Here is a 22,085-nt window from a genome sequence, read left to right on the forward strand (position 1 = left end):
TGCTAAGGTGTCCACAAGATGGCACCCCAAGAAAAGGCTCTGGGTTGAGATTGCCAGCTATACACGCAAATAGGGGGACCAACCTGTGTGGGAGGCACCAGGGCCTGGGAAGCGGGACAGTCAGACATTACTTTCCTATGCACATAAATGCATCATAGCGAAACTCCACACAACGTATGACCACAAGAATGGGGTCCTAATTAGCATAAGTCAGACTCCACGTAAGTATAGCATGTCAAAATACACGCTACCGTCACGTGTGCCTAAAGAGAACCAAAAATAAATAGATCAAGCTTGCACACAAACAATAATATGGAATATGTTAACAGGGGGGTATTCATAATAACCAAAAGATGAAAATAACTTAAATGTCCATTAACAGTGAACTGATAATAAAATGTGGTCTGCCCATCGGAAAAAAAAAAAAACAGGGAGCACCAAGGGCGGCTAAAGCAGGGCACACTAGGTCTCCCAGGCCAGCCCAGCTCAGCCTGGTCTCCTGCACCCTGCGGTCCCTTCCTCCTGGGTGGGAGCAACAACCCTCAGCTAGACGTGACACCACGGGAGTGGGCTGTGCAGGGCCTGAGCAGCCCTGTCCTCCATGTATGTCACGACGACACCACGGTCCGGCTCCCTGGACCCACAGTGGCCTGTGCTGCTCTCAGGGCTGTGCTGTGGCCGCCTCCCCTGGTTGACTGGGGCAGGCTCTGCCGATCACACCACATCAACATTTGGATTCTGAAAACAATTTCTTTTCCGAACCTTTGAGAGAAAACTAACTGAATATGGCAAGTGGGTGTAGCAGCCCAGATCAGAAATGTTCCTAGACCTCATCCTGCTCACTTGGGGCCCTGCCTTACTGTCCCAGCAACATGGACAGACCTGTGATGCCACCCCACCCAGGGCCTGTGATGGCAGGAGGCCAGGCCCAAGAGGGGATGTGCCTCCAATGCCCTTCAGGCACCGAGAGCCCTCTCCAGGGAACCTGCCCTGTGCTTGGCTCCCTTATCCTAGAAGCTGTCAGAATGTCCCCTCCCCAGCTATCTAAACAAATGTCACCACTCATTCCAGACATTGCCTCTGGGGGCACCCTCCTGCACTCTGGAGCCCCTCAGGCCTCAGGCGGGCTGCCCATGGGTCACTTGTCTTGGCTGGAAGCCACCCTCACATACCAGGGGCTCAAGAAATGCTTGCTGGATGAAGGAAGGACAGACGGAGAAACGCCCACACTGACCCGGGAGAACTCGATTCTGGTCATCACCTCTGCAGTAATGAGCCAAGCAGAATTCTGAGGACTCTAATTGGAGAATTCTTACTCTCTGTCCACCTGGGTCACCAAATTTGGTAGAGACAAGCCAAATCTGTACATGTAGAGACTCTTCTCAGGTGGTGTGTCCCGCCCTCCAGCCCCTGGCAACGAAGTAGCTTAAGGCCTTGGTCACACGGAGATTGACCACCATAAATGAGCTTGTGAGAGGGAGAAATGAAAATAAAACCTTTCCTGAATTCAACTCTGAACCTGAACTCCTAGCATGCAGATGAGGCAAGGACTTCACCAGAAACTGTTTCCAAGACCAGGATTTCTTCACGATTCCACCAGAGGCAGCAAAGGGTGGGCCCAAGGGGACTGCAATGTGGTGGTGCTGGGCGGCTGCTGGGGACTTCCTGGACGCTCCCTGGGACTGGAGCACACGAGACCAAGAGATGCCACCCAGAAGCACACCTGCTTCGGGAGCCCCCGCCACGGTTCCAAGGATGTTTCCTGAGCGATGGTGGAAAGTGCACCCCACACCCACAAGGGGAAGCCAGAAGCGTTGAGGTTGATGGAGGTGACCCATGGCCTTGGCCAAGGTCCGCTTAAAACGAGGATGGCAAGGGGGTCTCCTGGCTGCTGTGTCTGCTTGGTTCCGCAAGCCTCCTAAGAGTGGCGGCGTCCAGCTGCCACGACACCCAGCGGTTTCTCCTTAGTGCCTGGTAGGGGACGGGTGAGGTGTCTGCTCAGGCCTTCCTGCCCTCCAAGCGGCTCCTGTCTCAATGCATCCATTCAGCCGCCCTCCCCAGAGGGTTGTGCCTGGAACCGCCACCTCGACACAAGGGCCACACCCAGGGGGAGGCGAAGAGATGCCACCGGGCCTGGAAAAACCCAGGGCTGGGAAACTCTGGACTTGAGGAGAAGCTGGAACACAAGGCCCCAGCCAAGAGGGCTTTGGAGTTTGAGAACGGGCTGCTGGCCTAGGGGCTGCCAGGGAGGATGACCAGGGTGTGCAGGTCCACACCACGAGTCCCGTCTTGCTCCACCAAAAAACTGGGATAGCAATTGAAGGGAAAAAAATCTGAACAAGCTCTTGAGGGGCCGCTGGTCTCAGCTCTGCCTGGATGCCAGGCATCATTCCAGGAAAGGCAGACGCGCTGTGCCCTGGGGAGGAGTCCAGGACATGCCCTACCACCCCCGCTGCCTGGAGGAGGGAGTCTACGTTCTGAATGGGGTAAAGGCATTGGGCTGAGCAGGACCCAGACCAAACCACCGTGTGGAACAAATGCCCATCGTCCTCGCTTCCGAAGCAGCCGGGGCTGGAGGACAGGCTCCGGGCAGCTGCAGCTCACCCTCTTCCCTTTTATGGAAAACAATTCCTAAGTCACATTTCCGCTTCAGGCAGGGAAGATCGGAGGCCCTGAGCACGCTCCCCAGGGCTGGCCTGGCCTGGCAACAGCCTGTGCTGGCCAGGACACCCCATGCTGGCCCCATGACAGCCAGGGCCACACCCTGGAGCCAGGTCTGGAAGCTGCTCTGGTGGCCGCCCAAGGCACGCCTGGCAACACCACACTTCTGCGTCCAGGGCACTGGACAGGCTATCGGCCGGATGGCCCTCAGTCTCACTGCAGTAAGAATTCAAGTCGAGGAAAAGAAATCTGACAGACAGACGGCCAGACACCCCTGGGCAGCCTGCCAAAGCCAGGATAGGCCTTCTCCAGGCACAGAGCTGCCGACCTCCAGAAGGCCCCTGACAGATGGCTCTATTGGAGAGCCCAAAAGGGACCCTGAGAGGGCCAGGGACCCTCACCACTGTCCCCCAGTGCTGGTCCCTGAAGTCAAAGCACAGACCTAGGGGCCGGAGGGCAGCTGTGCAGAACCAGAGATGGCTTCAGTGTGAGAAGTCCATGGGCCCCTGGGATCCCTGGACCCCAGACCCCAGGGGAGACAAGGATCAAGTCCATGCCCTAAATGTCTGCTGGGCTGGGGAGGCTGCAGGAAGCTCTGTGTCCTCTGCCCCTGAGGCAGCCCCTGCAGCACCCTTGGGAGGCTCCCTGGGGGAGGAGGCCGGCCTCACCAGCAGAGCCCACTTAAGGCCTGGTCCAAGTCCTGGTCCCCACCACCTTGTTCCTGAGCCTAAAGGCTACCATGGTGCACCTGTCTTCAGACAAGCTTCCACCAGACAGGGGCCACGCAGAACAGAACAAGGAGGGGACTCAAGCGAGATCGCCACATGCCAGGGAGAAGACAAAACGACAGAACAAGACATGGCGAGTCTTCTCAGGGGGAAGAGATGCTGTAGGCAGGAGCTGGCAAGGACGGCATGGAAAGCATATCCTAGAAGAAAAGGCTCCTAAAAATCAAACAAACAAAAACAACAAAGGGGGCAGGAGAGGGAGAGTGGAGAAGGTCCTGTGAACCAGAACAAGAGCCAAGAGGGGACAGAGGCAAGGAATGGAGGGGACCTGGGGATGCCCCTGGGTACAGAGGACAAGAAGGTGGAACATGGCCTTGCGGGCCCTAAGATGATGTCCTGGAGTCAAGGAAGCACGTCCTCACTGCATATCTGGCCAGGGGACCCCACTGCACGTCTGGCCAGGGGATGGAAAAGAACCCCCCAACCCCAGGCGGGGGAAAGCAGCCAGAACCAGACAGCATCCAGCTTCTTACTGTCAACACTCAAAGCCAGAAAAAGGCTTTAAATTCCGAGGGAGAGAGGTTTCCAACCTAGATTTCTCTACCCAGTAAAACCATCCAAACAGGGGAATGAAAAATAACAATCATTTCCAGGCAGGGAAGATTTTTTTTTTTAAACGTCCCTCTCCTGGACCCTTTCCCAGGAAGCGAATGAAGGATGTTTCCCAATAAACAAAGGAGCAAATCAGGAAAGAGGAAGCCACCCCTTGAGTCAGGGAATACCAGTCCATGGGAATTCCCCAGAATGACAGAGAAGATGATCCTACGGTCAGGGGCCCCAGACCCAGGTCCCGATTAGAGGTGGCAGGAAGGCCTCACAGTGAGACTCATGCACACCCAGCAGAGCGCACAGGAAGTGCCACACTAGGTACACAGAGGACCAGCCAAACAGAAAAGCGGAATTATGAACTCCAAGGAGGGGGAAACAAGGCAAAAGAACAGGAAGGAAATGGCTGGGCATGATGATGACAACACAGCTGTAATAAAGAAATGTTGATTCCAGTGGAACCGAAGAGTAATGCAGCTTCACTGGGAGGCTGGGGTGGGGAGGGACGGTGACATCCTTGATCTTCACATAGGAAGTCCAGTGTGACACCTAAAGCTGAAAACCCCAGGGACAACCACATAAGTCTGTGGCTCAGAAACACACAGACAGAGCCCAGAAGATGAGTCAAGAGGGAAAGGAATAATCTCTGGGGGGTGTCCCGGGAAGGGTTTCATTTTTTAAAATGTCCACATTATATAATGTACATGTAGTGCTTCTAAATCTTAAAAAAAAAAAAAAAGAAAAGAAAAGAAAAATATAGTGAAAGGACATTTTCAGAGAAAAAAATTGTTAGGACCTACCTTTAAGAATGCCCGAGATTCCTTAAGATAAGTGAATGAAAGGCCATAAAATCCTGAGACACTACCTTAGAGGACTGACTAATCTCTGGAATGCCTTTTGCCCCAGTGAAAAACACCAGCTAGCCCCCAGCTGTTAGCTATTCTCAGACAGGCTTAAGACCCAGACCCGAGCACATGCTCAGGCTAAGGATCAGTCCCAGATTCTGTGACTCTGGGCAGGGGCGGGCCTCCAGGGCCTCCAGCAGCCCTGTGCCCTACAGAGGCTCCTGCTTCCCAGGAGTGCAAAATTTGGGACAGGCTTCCACTGCACAGCATGTGCCCCCACAAAAGCACACAGCAGGCCTACCACACAAAGGCCAGACATGGCCCCTGAAAGGCTCCTGTGGTGATCACAGAAGAACTGGGGACGTCCCCACTAACCCCACTCAATTATTCCAGCAGTTAAGAGCCAAAAATACCTCTGCAAAGGAGGGAAAAATAAAAGGAACACAGAAGAGAGGGTCCCAACCTCTCAGTGTGGAGGAACCCACTTTATTTTCCTCAAGTTTTTAGATGGGGAAGGGGACAAGAGGGGCTGGGGCTGGTGAGGCCTGCAGGTACAGGCAGGAAACAGAAAGCTGGAGCCTCATGATCTACAAGTGCCAAGGCTCCCAAGGCCAGCCAGGCTAGGTCCCTGCTGTGACTACCCAGTGTTTGTACGCATTGTTCTTACGGCCAACATTGGACATGCAGGAGGAGTTGCAGCTAGAAACTGGAGCAGGACGAGTCATCTTGAAGGAAGGACCCACAGTTACCAGAAAACAAAGAGTCCAGGAGTCTCCTTCTCCACAGGCCCCTATCCCAGACCTGCAGTGGACACCTGAGACCTGGGATGGCACCCAGCCCCATGGGAACCTTGCTGTGCCCCCTCCACAAGTGTGGGAAATGTTCCTCTTTTCACCTAAAGGAAGCACCCAACAGCCTGTCTTGGGCCTGCCCCAGTCGCAGATGACTCTGGCACTGGGACCTGCCTGGAGCCCAGCGCGCCCCACTGTGGTGCCCTGGCTGAGTGGGTGGGTGGCACACTGCTCGCACACATGGGACAGAGGTATGGGCCCCAGGTTGGCACTACTCAGAATGATGATATGCAGTTTAAAATTCCACTTTTGGAATTTTCCACTGAGTATTTTCAGAATGAACCGAAACCAAGGAAAGTGAAAGCAAGGATGGGGAACCACCGGGCTAACGTCTCTAAGACCCAGACGCACCCAGCGGGTCAGGTCAGGGTGACACACCTGGTGGCAGAGCGCAGCTTGGGCACAAGCACGATGATTTAAGGGGTCCAGACTCAAGCCACTTGTTATGTTATGTAATAAAACCTCCCCAGCGAGGCCCACACTGGGGCAATCCAGAGAGGCCCCGCAGAAGCAGTTTGTAGAACCTGCCCTCTCCCCTCTCCCACCCCCACTTCCTTTGTCTCTTCATCCCCCATCCACCGCCTTTCCTCTTGTGTAAATCCAGAGGTTTTCTTAAAGTCTGAGGGCCATGGCTTAGACTGGCCTCTGTTTTTATAAGGCCTGGAAAATGATTAACCCATTCACTCTTTCCTAAAAACACTTCTTTACAAGAAAAAGAAAAGTCAGAGTGCTGCTAAAAGTCGCAGAGTTTATTTCAAAGAGCACTCATTCATTTTCTGGGTGCAGTCCTTCTGGGCAGGACAAACCCCCAAACCACGCCAGCGAACACACAACCACAGGCAGCACAGCCCACCTGGAGCAGGGAGCCCGCCGGCCGCCCGGCACCGCCAGGCCTGGGGCGGGGCCGGGGCCTGGGCCTGGGGCGGGGCCGGACCCGGGGCGGGGCCTGGGCGGGGCCGGGCCGCTGCTCCACTCGGGAAGGATCCCGCAGGCCGCGGCCACCGGGGACCAGTTGAAGCCGCCGGCTCGGGGCCAGCTGGGCCAGGGAGGAGCCGGCTCCGGAGGTCTTCCAGTGCAGCGATGCGGCGGCCAATGGGGAAGCGCGAGGCGAAGACGCACCAAATTAGGAAAGTGCTGGAGCGGCGGCCCGCCCCGGCCCGCGGGACCGGCGGGAGAGCGGCGGGCAGGGCATGTTTGTAAACACGCCGGCTCCGCCCCCACAAAGAAACTCAAACTGAAAAGCGCCCTGGCAAGCCAACCCCAAGGCCTGAGATTTCTGAACTCTCAAGTGAATTTCAAAGCGCTAAGATAAACGGGTGTCAACAAAGGTCTTCTTGAAACACTAAAGGTCCAGACACAGAGCAGAACCCAAGTCCCTAGTCTCACCCAGCGCCCAGGAACCCAGTCCCACACCCCCGATGGGAACCCTGGGGGCAGGGACAGGGGCCACTGACCCTTCCAGCTCCAACAGGAAGAGCAGGTTACACACAAACCCAGAGCTGCTACGACTTGGGACTCAGAAGCTGCAGCCAACCAGAGCTTCCCTGAGCCCATCACCACCGGCTCCAGAGAGACGACTCCACACCTGAGCCTTCACTCAACCTTCACCAGCTGGAGGCTATTTTTATTTGGGAAATAATTTTAGTAAGTCTGCTATGTACAAACCCAAACATTTCTCTTTCTGAAACAGCTTCTGTTCAGCTGGATTATAAACTGTTGACTAATAGCCCACACCAGTCCCAGGAGGAGGGGTGAGCCCACCCCTCGGGGTCCCTAAGTGGCGGCATGGCCTGGCTTCCTGTGGACAGGGAAGGCCTTTGCTGCATGCAGAAGGCAATATACACAGGCAGAATCAGCAGGTCTGAGCACCTGGAGGCAGGAGGAATGGTCTTGGCTTCCACTCCACCAGCTGATTTAAGGTGATACTGGATCAAGATTTAATTCCACGTGTGGTTCCCAACAGCTCTGTTGAGATGCACGTCAACACCATACACTTTGCCCACTGAGCGTACAATACAGTGGTTTCAGGGAGTGACCACGCCACTGTCTGATTCCTAAACATGGTCCTGTCCCACCCCTGGTGGACACCCCTCCCTTCACCCTGACCAGGCATCCACTGGCCCACGTCCTGCCTCTGCCCATGGCGTGTCCTGACCCCTTTGACCAGTAAGAGTACCTCAGGTCTCTGCTTGGCCATGTAATTGCCTATTGTAGGGACAGGTCACACATCTGCAGTGTCTACACTTTGGGGTCATCTTGAATAGTGCTGCTGTGAACACAAGCTGAGTCACTGCATGGACGTGACAGTGCACTACTAAGTCACCTTTTTGGGAACTGCCAAACTCTCCACAGAGGCTGCCTGGGGTCTCAAGCTATAATTTTTTACCCGCATGGGAACTACACACACAAATGAATGTGATAGCATGGTCACGAAACGACACTTGACAGCGAGCCCTGGGCTGACTGTCGGGACTGCACACGAGCCAGGTGTCTGAAGGGACAAAGGAGGTCACATGCAGAGTTCAGGGGCTGGAACAGACCACTCCAGAAATCTGAAATGGGGTTAAGAAAACACCAATCTCTCGTGAAGCTCCAAGGACTAAGTCCTAATGCACAAGCATCGAACGTCCTTGTGTCAGGCAATTGTCACTTACCATCACCAACACCACAGAGAACTATTAGGGCTGGCTTTACAGATGGGGACATGCCTGAAGGTGCACAACCACTGACAGCATGGCTGGGACCACACTCAGATCCCAGACTTGAACTCTGTGGTGGCCGCCTCCAGGGCCACCCCAAAGAGACTACCCCGTGCTGACTTTGGAAACAGGACAACTCCCATCAACTCCAACACAAGTGACTGGCCTCTGAAAAGAATTCCAAGGTAGAAACTCAGGAAGAATCAGGCGCCCACGATGGAGTAACTGCTGGGGAATCCCGCCCCCAGCGACTGCAGACAGAGGACAACGTGGGGTTCTTGCACAGGACTCGAGAGGTGCGGCGTGCAGCCCAGAGGGACTGCCCAGTGAGGCTGGCTGGCAGGACACGGGTGCCGGGTCTGGGGGTGCCGGGTCTGGGGGTTGGCACTGGCTGTCTCTGCAGAGTGGGTTTCGGCATGTGGTTCACATCATCAACACCCCGTCACACCACTTCCAAACAATACCAGACACTGCCAGTGCCCCCGAGGGGCCACCTCTGCTGCCAATGCAGAGCAGAGGAAGCTGTGGGGCTGGTGGGAACCACGGCCACCGCACCCCAGTGCACCTTCAGGCCCACGCCTGCGCAGCTGCGAGGGGAAGCCGCTGCATTTAAGGAGGCTGGTGATGGCACACCAAGACCTTTTAAAGCTCACTAATCCTGGCCCTCAAGACCACATCTTTGTAGCACCCTGAATGAGGGGACAGGAGCACATGGAAGGGCCTGGGCTGAGTGCGAAGGCTGAAGGCTGTGCCCAGAAGCAATTGTGTGACTGAAGTGGGGCGACAATGGGAGCTCATATACACGGGTGCCCCAAACCTGTCCCCAGGGCTTTACCTCTGTATCATATAATCTAACAACAATTAGTTAATTTCAATCACTTCACAAAAAATTTCCACGAATGCAGTTTAGAAAAACAAAATTCCTCAACTCCTGGTAAGCAAATATTACTTTAGAATGTTTTCAAAGTGATACTGGCCAAATTGCATTGTGTGTGTGTATACAGATATGTACCAACAAACCCCATCGTGATGTAGAATTAAGGCACCAAAAATAAATGTGGAAAGAAAATGTGTAAAAAAGAAAAATGTGGAAAGAAAATGTGTAAAAGAAAACAAAAACGTTTTCAATGTTGCTTTGTCTCCCTGTGCTTGCCCCCACAGAGCCTGGCAAGGCAGTGTCAGTCAAGCTGGATGACGGGCGAGCTGGCAGAGACCTCTCCTTGCAGGAGCACTGACAGATCCCACCAAGTAGTCACCCGGCCCTCTGCCCACGCCGTTTTGGCAAGGAGTTCCACTTACCTGATGGTGCCAGTTGGGGAAGGGATGGGGCTGACCAGGCTTCGGAGATCCGGCTCCGGAATGTGGATCTTCAGCGGGGAGATCTGAGGGTAGAGTGGCCGGAGGGGAGACGCTGGAGCCTCCTCTTTATGGTACAGAGAAGTGAACTGGATCTTGATGGCTGTGCTGGGGAATCGGAACGTGCACCTGCAACAGGAGGAGAGCAGTGGATCAGGCTCAGGGCCCAGGAAGGAAGCCCTGTCCCAAAGGGGCCAGTCTCGGTCATCGCTGGCCGTAGCCTGTAGTCTACTCTGTGCCTAGGGTGGCACATTCATGCTTTCCTTAGCACACTTTGGAATATAAATGTGGGCTCTTGCTGACATCAGCTCTGTGCATGAACACAAGAGAGAGAAACCCCAAACACCATGATGCCACCGTTCTTGGGGCTTCCACACAGGCCCAGCCCCTTTACATCCACCAGGCAGCTGCCAGGTGGGGTTCCTTCCCTACCACATGTGGAAAATAACTCAAAGGACGTGACATTTTGTAGAGATTTTATGGATATGATTCCCTGGGGCCACTGGGACGTATAAAACAAGTGTCTTGGGATGGAATAAGAGGTTCACCCTGTGCACACCTGGACTCTCTAGGAGTGAGACTCAGGGGCCCGGAGTTCACAGGGGCTCCAGCTGTCTCACCACCAGCTCTGGGTGGGAACCTGCGGCCCTGGTTTTCCTATAGGACATGGCCATGTGCAAACAAATCCAATCCTGGAGCCCAGGGAGGTGCTCCCAACACCCAAGACCACGCCCGCCCGTGTGCTCAGGTGAACTCGTGAGTGACAATGCAAAGTTCACAGAATCCTGCTTATCAAAGTCTGGGCACGTTTACCCAACACACCTTCTGATTTCTGAACTGAGAAGTTACTAACCAACAACTTGCTGACTGGCATGCCAGTTTAAAAAAATAATAATAATAAGGCAGACTGGCCGTGCAGGGACCGGCTATGCTGGCCCCTGGGACAACTCTCTAGAAGAGGGTCTTTGTTGAAAAGTGGATGGATAGTATCACCCATCCTGCCTCCAGCACTTCGGGCACCCCACCACGACAACCGTGAGACCACGGGCGGGGAGATACCTGCCACCCCAGTGCGGCTCCCCGTCTGCTCCTGATCCTGGATTTTACTGTGGAGCAACAGGGAATCTGCCCCAAATCCCATGCAGATGCAGACCTGGGCAGGCGCCCTTCCATCCAAGATCCTCCTGCTCTTAGCAAACAGTGTTCTAAAAACAAGACTTAAGAGAATGGCGCTCCAGGAGTCCACCCCTGCCCAGGGCCCTGCAGAGGAGGAGATGACTCGGCCCGCGTGCTCCCCACACCTTCCCCGGGAGGCCGCCTTCCCACACCAACAGGTGATGGGAACTTCAAACACCAGGCCAGGCTGGACTGGCTCTGGCCAGGGGAACTGGAGAGGGGGCATCAGCAGCAGCTGACTTCCCAGGGGTGCTGGGCAACAGGCCACCATGCTGATGTTCCCACATATAAAGCCCAAGGAAGGGGCTGCAGCTGCTGTCTGGGGTGAGAAGCATGCCGGGAAGCACTGCCTGGGAGCCCGGTGCTAAGGACGGGAGGGCTCTGCCTGCAGGCAGTCTGCTGCCCCATCTGCTCCCAAGTCCAACCTAAGGCACTTGATGTCCTTTCCACTTTTGTTAGATTCCCCAGAGTGGTTTCCTCCATCAGCACTTGGCAGAAGGGACCACCAGCCCTTGTTCTCAGATGCCTCTGAAGCCTACGGGCTCACCATCCAGAGGCCCAACAGTGTTGGCTCTGGGGAGCCAACATCTGCTCATAGCCAAGTCTGAGGACAAACTACGAGTCCCCAAGTGCAGAAGGAAAAGACGCTGGAGTCAGGGGTCTGGCTGGGCCCCTGCCGATGAGCTGAGCAGATGAAGATGCAGCCCTCTGCGAATGACGGTGTGAAGGAGCAAACGCTTGTCCTGTGTGCCGGTGACTTACTGATGCCAAGCGGAAAGGCATGAGGACGTGGGACGGTTCCCATAGACCCCGACTGTGTGCCTCCTTCTCGCATTCCATCCACTGTGGCAAAGCTGCCAAACCAACCATGGTCCCCATTTGTCAGCAGGTCACAGTCCCATGCTTGAAGGTCCCTGAACTAACCAGGGACCCCAGGAACATGGAGGCCAACTAGAAGGAGGATGTGGCTTCTGGCCCACGCAGAGGTCAGGGGCAGATAGGAATCTGTGAGAATGCAGCTTGGGGGTGAAGACCAGAGAGGGTCACATCCCCAGAGGGGCTCTGGGCAGGGGACCATATGATTTCCAGGCCCCTCCCTCTACTTCTCGCCTTGAGTCTTACTGGGCAGGAACCAGAGACAGATGCTAGAAGTGGGGTGCGCTGCTTGTGCAGAGCTGGCCATAGATGACTGCGACAGAACCTGTCCTGTCCTGTTTTTGTTTTGCTTTGCTTTTTAACCAACAGAACTAGAGGGTCTGGGGAGAAGAGACCACCTCTAAGCACAGTTCCAGTTCAAAAGCTAAGGTTGTACCCAGCATGCACACAGACTTAGCTCTTAGTAATGTGAGCTTTTCCAGGCCTGGGATGTTGGCAGGACACTAGTGGCCAAACCTCAGGCCGCCTGGAGCTGCTGGGTGCAGGACGACCCTTGTGGGGACCATGGCAGTGTTCCAGTGGAGCTAACAGCAGGCCTGTTCATGACATGGGCAGTCACAGCTCCTTCAAATTCAGCTCCTGACTCACTCTTCCAAGACTGTCAGGGCAGGCAGTGACCTGGAGGGGCAGGAGGAGGGGCACAGGGCACACTCCCCACCAAGTGCCCTCTGCTCCCTGCGGTCGCCCCGCTCTTCCCAGAGATGTTCTCATGGGTTCAGGGCCAGAGGCGAGTGCAGATGAGCTGCTTTGCAACTGAAGTCTCTTATGGAAGGTGTCACAGTCTTGCTTAGCCACATGACTCCTGTCCTTCCCTGCTGGGGTCAGCCCACCCACTGAGGAAGTTTCCCACAAAGCAGGTGTCCCTGGGGGCCAGGGAGAGGGCTTCTTAAAACATCCTCACTGACTGTCCTCAAGGCTGGGAGCAGAGCGTGGCCAGTGTGTGGGCCCCGTGGGGGAACACCAGCGCTCAGCACTTGGCTGAAAACCTCCACCCTGGATGACTGAGGGGCGGGTGGGGAGGCAGGTGGATCCCGTCCAAGGGTTTCCACAAGAGGCCTGGCCCTGAAGCTGCTGCCAGCCTGTCTGCTCCAGCCGTGGCCCCTTGCCCATCCACTGGTGGCCAGCGGCTCCTGGACAGTGGGCAGACTAGAGCCGCCTTGGTGGGAGAAGACACTGCCGTCGCATTCTGTGTGGGAGCTGTGGTCGGTCCTCGTCACAGCTCGACCACTGGGCCTCAGTGACATCGGGCAGGTCACTTCACTCTGGTCCTGGGAGTCGTCAGGAAAGTAAGAGGCACCCACCTCGCTCTCACTGATCTAAGCAGAAACAGCTCACCTCATTTTAGACACAAAGAAGTAACAAGATGGCAGAGTGAAAGCTCCCGGGGAAGGTGTTAATAGCACCAAGTGCCCCCTCCCCAGGCTCCTCTTCCTCCCAGTGGAGAGGTGCTGGCTCTCTGTGAAGCCTGGGCTGGGACTTGACACAGGCAGCCGCAGGACACCAGGCTCTGTAGAGAAAACAGGACTGACACACTCTGCAGGACCATGAGTCCCCACAGGCCCCCAGGAGCCACGGCTGATGACAGACTCGAATAAACCTCACTGCAGAGGGCTGGCCACCTCGAGTCTGGCTTGCAAGCACCATGTTTAAGGCAGGGACACCCCCGCTGTGGCCTGGAGGGAGCACTGGGCACTCGCTGAAGGCAGGCCACGTTCCCGCACTGGGTGGCCCTTCCCCTGCGGCACCCAAGAGCAGACCCCAGAGACGGGATCTGTGCCTGAACCGTGCCCGGGGCACACGCAAGGGCAGTGTGCAGAGCTAAGGTTCCGCCTGGCCTGAGCTGTCCAGCAAGAGGACAGACTGACAGTGGGAGAAGGGGCTCCAAGTCTCGATCAGGTGGCAGCCACCAGCGACACTACTGAGCCAGACTACAACTAGGAGCAGGTGGGGGCTCCTGCCGTCCAGCCCAGGCCCACAGCTGCAGGCAGCCTCGAAGCAGCCTCCACCCACATGGGAAGACAGCGGGGCCCGCGCAGAGGCGAACTGCAGTGCAGCTCCCAAGAGTAAATCCTGTGGAATGCAGTCAATGTGGGCACTTGGCTGCCTCCTTTGACAGCGAGGGTGACGGTTTTTATGCTTGTCTGAAAAGGCAAACTGTGACAGAGACTGCTGGCCTTGAAAATGTCCTCTCCTGCCTCCACAGTGAATGCTTTAGTCAGACACACATCCATCCAATAAAGACATTTCTCTGCCTCTGTAGTACCCACAAGATTATGTGCTGTCCAACAAGGTGCAAATGGGCTATGTGTGGCCTTGCAGGGAATGAAGTGTCTTCTTCATGTCTCCTCTTCCCAACAGGCAGACTGTGGGTGTGATGGCAGGAGGCGGAACAGCCACAATGGTCAGAGTGGACAGTGGCTTATAGTGGCTAGAAAGTGCCAGGTTATACACCATGTCAGCTCATACGAAGAGTGTTATATGATAAGGAAAAACACTTCACCCCTGTCACAAAACCAAGCCTGGAACCTAACTTCAAAGAGTTCAGGAACATGACACAAAGCCCCAGAACAGGCGATGTGCAGAGGCCTCAAGAGAAACACCTGCTTTTGCAGGGGAAGGTTTGCCTCAGTGCAGGGGAGTAACCTCTTCCAGCTTGGAAGAGGACCAGGGCTGTGGGATGAACGGTCACCGGGAACTTAAAAATAGACGCATCATGCTGCCTAACTGCTAGGCAGGTTGCTGTCACCATCTGGGGACAGATCTGCAGTGGGGACACCGAAGGCAAGCCAGCGGAGATCAGGAGGGAGGGAGAGGCGCACGGTGAAGGAGGGGACAGCACGGACCCTGGGCTCGGATGACTGTCGCCAAGTCCCACGACCCACTAAGTGGCCACTGAGGGCGGGGGTGGGTGCAGGGCTTGGGGGAGGAGAGCCAAGTTGGCCTCCCTTCTAACAGGATGCCGGAGGCCCCAAACGGGGAAATGCAGACAGCAGTGCGGGTGTGGTACTAGGGAAGTCCCCGGGGCGGGCTGGGCACAGTGTGGCTGAGGGACAGCTGTCTGCGGCCCTGTGTGGCTGCTCGGCTTCTTAAACCACATGTACTGATGAGTTAAAACAGTAAAAGTTGGGCGTGAAAACCTTCCTCAGTGACCAAAGGCTTTTAAAACCCAAGACCAACTCCAGCTCAGTCCCGGGGCCCCGCCCCCAGCCCAAGCCACGCCCTCCCTGGGCGAGGGGACCTGGAGAAGCAGAGACCTGGGACCTTGGAGGCAGCCCCTCTGACCTGCTGGCGGCAGGTGCTCCCAGCTGGGACTGTCCACAGGGCGCAGGGTATGGGCAGGCTCAAACCCCACCCAGGACCTCTGAGTGGGACATGAGGGGTTGCTGAGGCGGAAGGCGAATGCCATCAGCCTGCCACTCAAAGCCCGGGATGTGGCAATGCACCCAGCAGCCCTGGGACAGGTCTGGGACAGAGGAGGGCCGGTGTTTCCACATGAGCCGTAAATTTTTAATTTCAAAATTCTGTTAATTTTATGTAATAAATGAAGCTACCAAGGATGGCATTCTTAAGACATTTAAATCAAAATTAAAACATTCCAGGAGCCTGGCCCAACCTCTGCCCCACCAGACCCTACTGTGGTGGTCCCTGCACCTGCCCTGGCCCCATGGTGAAGCTTGCCTCACCATCTTAGTATGTCACTGTGACTTACACGTGACATTTCCAAAGTGACACTTGAGAAGATGACACGGTCAGCAAGGGAATGAGAGCTCTGGGGTTTGCCCCAGACCCACCCTGTTTGGGAGATTTTTTCAGAACGCTGTATTTCCCTTGATTTCGCAGATCTCCTAGAACACTCCGGTGCCAGAGACCCACCGAGAGGGGATGGACGCACAGAGTGCCTGCCTGCTCCTGGTGGAGGGCCGATTGCCACTTGGCACCTTGAGCACTCTGAAAACTTGGGGGTTCCTGTGGGTAGTCAAGGAAAGATTCTGGGGCAAGGAGTGGGAAGCACATGCAGAGGGTGTCTCGCAGGTAAGACAGGCCTGCTAAATGCCACTGAGCGAAGGAACGTGGGAAATGTCCACTCCACGCTGACAAAGAAACCTGCAGACCAATCGCAGCCACACAGGGGCTCAGCATCCGACACCAGACGGAACTGGTTTGAGAAGGGCTATCTGGACACCTCAGGGGCCCCAGGCCATGTGCTGGACGATCCCTCCTACCTGGGTCTGCAGGGCTGTGTGGGGCAAGTGGCTAGTGCACATCTACTTCATTTCCTGTGACTCCATGGGACAGGGATGGGAACGGAAACCGCTGGGCAGCACAGGTGTGTCATGCTGGCCTTTCTTATTTCATTTAAGATACAGAAGATAGGAGAATGGGGAAGAAGCCGGCAGAGGACTGGTAACAGGTGCTTCCAATGTTCCGTGTGGTGCAGAGAAGTGTCCTATCCTGGGCAGGGCCAGGCTTCAGGAGGGAGGAGCCCCCAGGGCCAGGCCCCACAAAGGAAAAAGTGGTCAGGCCCCAGGACACCCAAGGGCTGGACACAGCAAGCATAGTTCAAGAGGCCACCAACAGCCCTTCAGGGACCCCATGGTCCCCTGTGCCAGCGTGTTCTGCATACACCAGCCAACGGCTTTCCGCGAGGGGCCCTTTCTGGAAGAGGATCTTTCTGGGAAGTCTGAAACTGGAGCCCCAAAGGCACCAGGGTCTCTATGTGTTTGTAAGAATTCCAAAGAAAAATAAAACCCTTCAGGAAATGGCTTTGAAAGACCCTTTACATGTAAAATCTCAAAGCAAAGAATATGACAATTAAATGTTTTTAACCCAAAATATCTTCTGTTAAAAATTTAATACATTTTCCTAAAACACTCCCGAGTCAATGTGGCTGTGGCTATGGTGCCTGTTTGGTGCTGAGAAGCCACACAAAACAGCAGAGACACCAAGGGCAGAGAGAGCAGCACAGCAAGAAGGCCTGAGCACAGCTTTGAAAAATAAACAGACTTGAAGCAGCAGGAGCAGAAGCCAAGAGCCTTGGCTTTGGGAAGGCGGGGGACCACTGCTCCTGATTACTGTCCTGCTCAGGCCACCAATAGACAAGGCCAAGATGCTGGCAGAAATGCAGTGGTCCCTTCTCCAGAACAGGGAATGCTTGGGCACGCACTGGAGGAGAGGAGCAGTGCTTCAAAAGCAGGTGCCTGGGTCACGCCCCACAGCTGTGCCACCTGCCCTCTCAGGAAGGACACGGCAGCACTGTCTCCAAGTCCAGCTGCAAGGAAGCCACAGGGACTTCTGCAGCCTCACTTCAGATGATGGTGACGGGGGTGGCCCAGGAATCTGCATTTTTAACAAGAACTCCCAAGGGAATCATCTGCTCTAAAGAGCTTGTTCTTGGGCAAGTTTGTGGAACTGCGAAGACCCTGGTGAATCCAAGTGCCAACAGGGAGCCAGGACGCCTGCCTCTGCTGACCAGCTCCAGGAAAAAGCCCTTGAAGGTGTTCTTGAAGATGATCCTGAAGGTCAGAAAGCAGGCTGGCAAGTCACTTCCCCACGTCCCCCTGAGGCCACAGGAGGGGAAATCAGTGAGGGACCCGGGCCCAGTGTGGAAGCTCAAGGCATCCTGGCAGGGCAGCCAACAGAGGGGCAGACACGATGGTCGGGGGCAGGCCGTCCTTCCCAGGGGACCGCCCCATCCTTCTACAGAGATTTGTCAGAATTAAGACAATGTTCCCCGTCCCGCCGCCCAGCCCCGAATCACTGTGTCTGTAAGTCAAACTCCCAAGCTTTATAATTTGGAAAATCCAATTTGCCTAAAGCACACCAAAGATCGGCCAGTTGGGTGAATGGAGGAGCCATCAAAGTCCTGACCTCCTAAAGTTCAGTTCCAACCAGAATATGGGCTTCCGGTGCTGTGGGGCTGCAGAAGAGCACACTGGCCGAGCACCGGGGACTCCGGCAGCAGCTGGGCTCAGAGGGCCCCTTTAAGCTCGCCTGCGAGGAGCGGCCCGGGCGCTTTTTCCCTTTTGCCTCTGAGCTGATTTAAAGAAAATATTTTTTAAAAGTCCAAATGGCTTAATCTAGAGATATTTAAATGTCACCCACAGGAATTCAATTTAATCGTTACTCATTGGGCACCCGTGGGCACTGAGAGCCAGACACGGTTGGTTCATCTGAAAAGACTCACTTCCTTCAAGGCTGGTCCCAAAGGCCACCTGCTCCAGCCAGGGGCCTCCCTGGATCCAGCTCCCTGTGCCAGCAGGGCCTCCTTCTGCTGGGGCAGGCTCTCTCTTCCCAATAAACGAGGCTCCTCCAGGAAGCCACCCAACACACCAGGTGGCCCCCCGGGCACGTCTTGTGCACACGGAGCACAGGCAGCTGGTGCCCACGGGCAGGAGGCTGCGATGCATTTCTTCCAGGACTTTAAAGTCCATCAGGAGACAAATGTGTGTAAACAGCTTATCAGCACAGGCGGGAGAGGCCGATGCCACACAGGGGCAGGATGACCGAGGAGAGCTGGTGGAAACCCACGCTGTCTGGGACGCCCCAAAGCCACAGAGGAACTGCCAGGCCTTTCTGATCCTGTAGCATTTAGGAGAATCAGTCAGCCAGAGTCAGAGGGCATCCAGCAGGAGGAAAGGGGGGTCTCAAGTCCAAGACCCTGTGAGGCTGAAGAGTCAGTGTGGCCACAGAGGGGTCCCTTGTGAACAGACTACCTCGTGTCACCTGCCCAGAGAGCACTGGGCAGGCTCCTCCTCTGTGTCCTGCTTCCTGCCAGATGAGGGATAAGGAACGAGGGACAAGGGAGAGGAATGGCATGCTGTCCAGGGAGTGCCGAAGCCAGCCCCGGCCCTTGGCACTAAGCAGAAACCCTGCGCTTCAGGGTCCCTAGCAAGACCCAGAGGGTTGGGGCTCAGTGTGGTGACTGGAGGAGCACCTGCCCCCAGAGATGGAGCCACCTGAGTGCTGCAGAGCTCAACAGCTGTGACACTCCAGTCTCTGGAACCCAGGATTATACACAAACATGTCTGAGGATGTCACACAAAGGCTGCCCTCACTCCCTGTGAACCTGAGCAGGCAGAGACAGGACCTTGGGACAAGCCGAAGCTGAAGCTCAGAGCAGCAGGGGCCGTGGGCACACACGGGGAACAGGCGCTGGCTTACTCCCTGGATTCTGGCAACTTCGAGAGGCTTAGGCCTGAGTTTGTCAAAGGTGGCCCAGGAAATGCCTCCAGCAGCTGAGGCAGAGTGGGAAGGGCCTCTGGGGAGGAGCCCACATCACCGCCAGGCGAGCGGCAGCCCGTCCCCTGCAATGAAAGCAGTAGTGTGCATGGCACAGGAATGTCCCCAGCCAGACACAAGACAACGCCTGGCTCTAACCTTCCCTCCCGCTACCTCTGGGAGACAGTGGGCGGCAGAGCTCAGAAGTGAGCCCCAACCTTGACTACCCCTCATCAGGAAGGGGAGGTCTTTGCCATTTAAAAACAAGTTCCGTCTGTCCAAACAAAGCGGCGACAAGTCCACAGGCTCAGACAGATACCTCCCTTGCCTCAGCCACACCGCCAGCGGGGTACCTTCCTAATATGGAACACCCAGCCAGGCCCAGACCCTCTCCAGGTGGTGGGTGGGCTCCCCCAAGAGCTGAAACCTGGGCGGGCGGGACAGAGCCCAGGAAGCTGACAGTGAACAGACACAGAGGTATCTGCAGGGACTGCGGAGGCTGGTCCCAGCTGCACTGCCAGTCAGCAGAGAGAAAGCAGGTGCCTGGCCCACAGCCATGGGAGGTGGCACGGTGGGCCACGGAGAGCAGTCCAATCCCCCTCATTGCCCCAGGGCACAGCTCCCCGGGCTCCTCTGCAGGGACATGCTTCTTCTCATTTGTTGCTACGGCAAAGGGGAGGCCGAGGGGGCATTCTCAGGGTGACCTGCTGCTTGGGCAAAAGCTGCCGCCGTCCCTTTTAGTGGAGGAGAGTCCAGCCACAGAGCAGCACCCCACACATCCCAGCACCCAGTGGGGGAATCGGAGTCCCAAGTAGGCACGCGGCCCTGGGGAAGCCAGCGGTGCACTCCCCTAACTTCATATCAGGGACCCCAATGCCAAGAGCTCTCAGAAAAGAAAGGCGCTGAGAATGCTGGGAACGCAGGCCACGAGGCCTCAGCCCGGTGAGAATTATTCTGAAGGACATCTGCTCGGAGCGGGGAGGAGAGACAGAGCCCTGAGCCTTGCAGGTCCCCAAGAGCTGTCCTGTGCCCACAGGGTCCTGCCCGGCTGCGGGGAAGCCAGGTCTGAAGGAGCAGGCACAGCACATGGCCCACCAGGCCTCAGGGTGGCACGAGGACGTCGTGTGGCACTGTCAGTAGGTCTCCAACCCACGATCTCCCTGAATGAAGGGGGCAGGTTTAGTTAGCCAGGAGCATCTAATAACCCAAAACCGCCCTGGGGAGACAGGTCAAGCCAGCGTCTGCAGCAGTGTCACGAACATGCTCTTCTGCGGTGTCTGTCACTCTGGGGCCAAGAGGCAACGGGACCCAGGGACCAGGTTCACTTGCCTGGGGTGAGAAGCAGGGGCGCTGGGTCGTCCCTCACTGGCGTGCCATTACAGCCACGGTGCCCTGCTGAGGTGCACACCATCTGTCACCTTCATCAGGCTCAGGAGACTGGGCTCTGGTTCAGGATCACAAAGTCATCCTCGGTGGAGGCCGGATCTCCAGATCTGGTGCGGGTGCCGGCCTCCTTCTTTTGGTCCCTCACCCGGGGACGGCCTGGCTGTGAGCACAGTTCTCCACAAGGAGCTCCGGGCCCGACGCCAGCTCCCTGGGAGACCCACACTACGGAGGGCTGGGGAGGCCCGGGGCCAGCATCAGCCAGGCACTGGGCTCTCCCCAGAGCGGGAGGTGCACAGGTCGCCCCTGGGCTCTGCATCGTCTGCTGCAGGACAAGCACACCTTGTGACACTCAGGTGATCATGTTTCTGAGAAAATGAAAATGTACATGGGTGTGCACATGAAGTGTGCAAGTGTGCACCTTTCTTGAGTGTGTGTGTAACTCACATAAGCAGGCGTAGAACAGGCCAAGTGTGTGCGTGACGTGCAAGTGGGCAGAGCCCTGTGGCCACGACCTTGGGGACCTGGTCACAGGAGAACACTTCCTAGCCAGGGAAACACTGCCACAGCGCACAGGGCCCCGGAGCACCGGCAGGGACCTCAGAGCACAGGTCTGGGTGAGGATCCAGGAGAGTCAGGGGAGAACGAGGCCCTGCCTCCTTCACCACACACTGGCTTTAAGGCAGCAAGGGACCCAGGGACCTGAACCAAGTATTTACCAATACACACAACTCTCCTGCCCCCCAACCCACTGACCAGTGCAGAAAAGGACAAGAACCCTGAGGCCCAGCCACAGTGCCTCTCTACCCACACCCTGCAGCCAGCCAGAGGGCACCCGAGGGTCAGGGGACATGGGAGGCTGCTCTTGGCATCTGCTGCTCACCTGGGCCACATCTAGCTGTTTTCCTTTTGTTGAAGAATTTGTTTATTTTTTTTAATATATTTTTTTAGTTGTCCACAGACCTTCATTTTATTTATTTATAATGCAGTGCTGAGGATTGGACCTAGGACCTCACACATGCCAGGCCAGCGCTCTGCCACTGAGCCCCAGCCCCAGCCCCCTGGCTACGTTCATCTGATCACAATTTCTCCATCCTTCCTGAGAAATCCAGGGAACCTCTAACGGCCCTTGCCCATGTTGCCTGTGCCCTCTACCCTGCCAAGTAGAGGGTCCTTGTCACTCACAAGGACCTATCCTAGAGGTGGGCTGTCGTCCTGCAGGGGCAGCAATAGCCACAGCAGTGGTGAGCAAGCGTTCTTTATTCTTTTTAAGGACTAATTCAGAGAAAATTAAAATATTTTTAGGCTTTTTATTTAGTTAAAAAATACAACTGCAGGGCGTGGTGGCGCACATGTGTGATCCCAGCAACTCGGGGGGCTGAGGCAGGAGGATCGCAAGTTCTAAGCCAGCTTCAGCAGATTAGTGAGGTCCTTAGCAACTCAGTGAGACCCTGTCTCTAAATAAAATACAAACAAAACAAAACAAAAGGCTGGGGATGTGGTTCAATGGTTAAGCACCCCTGGGTTCAATCCCCGGTACCCAAAACAACAACAACAACAACAAAAAAAAAATCAACAACTGCAGTGCCTTCCACACAAAGGCCCCACATGCTGATGAGCTGCCAT

General features: G+C 55.8%; 1 protein-coding gene across 1 annotated transcript in view; it reads right to left on the reverse strand.

Moving 5' to 3' along the window:
• Positions 1–22,085, reverse strand: part of Foxk1 (forkhead box K1) — a 60,149-nt gene that overhangs the window by 12,587 nt on the left and 25,477 nt on the right. Inside the window, exon 2 of the mRNA XM_078023672.1 lies at positions 9,690–9,875. Coding sequence (XP_077879798.1) covers positions 9,690–9,875 — 186 coding nt within the window. The remainder of the gene's footprint in view (positions 1–9,689; positions 9,876–22,085) is intronic.

Source organism: Ictidomys tridecemlineatus, chromosome 10 (assembly GCF_052094955.1).
Source record: "Ictidomys tridecemlineatus isolate mIctTri1 chromosome 10, mIctTri1.hap1, whole genome shotgun sequence".
NCBI classification, from domain to species: domain Eukaryota; kingdom Metazoa; phylum Chordata; class Mammalia; order Rodentia; family Sciuridae; genus Ictidomys; species Ictidomys tridecemlineatus.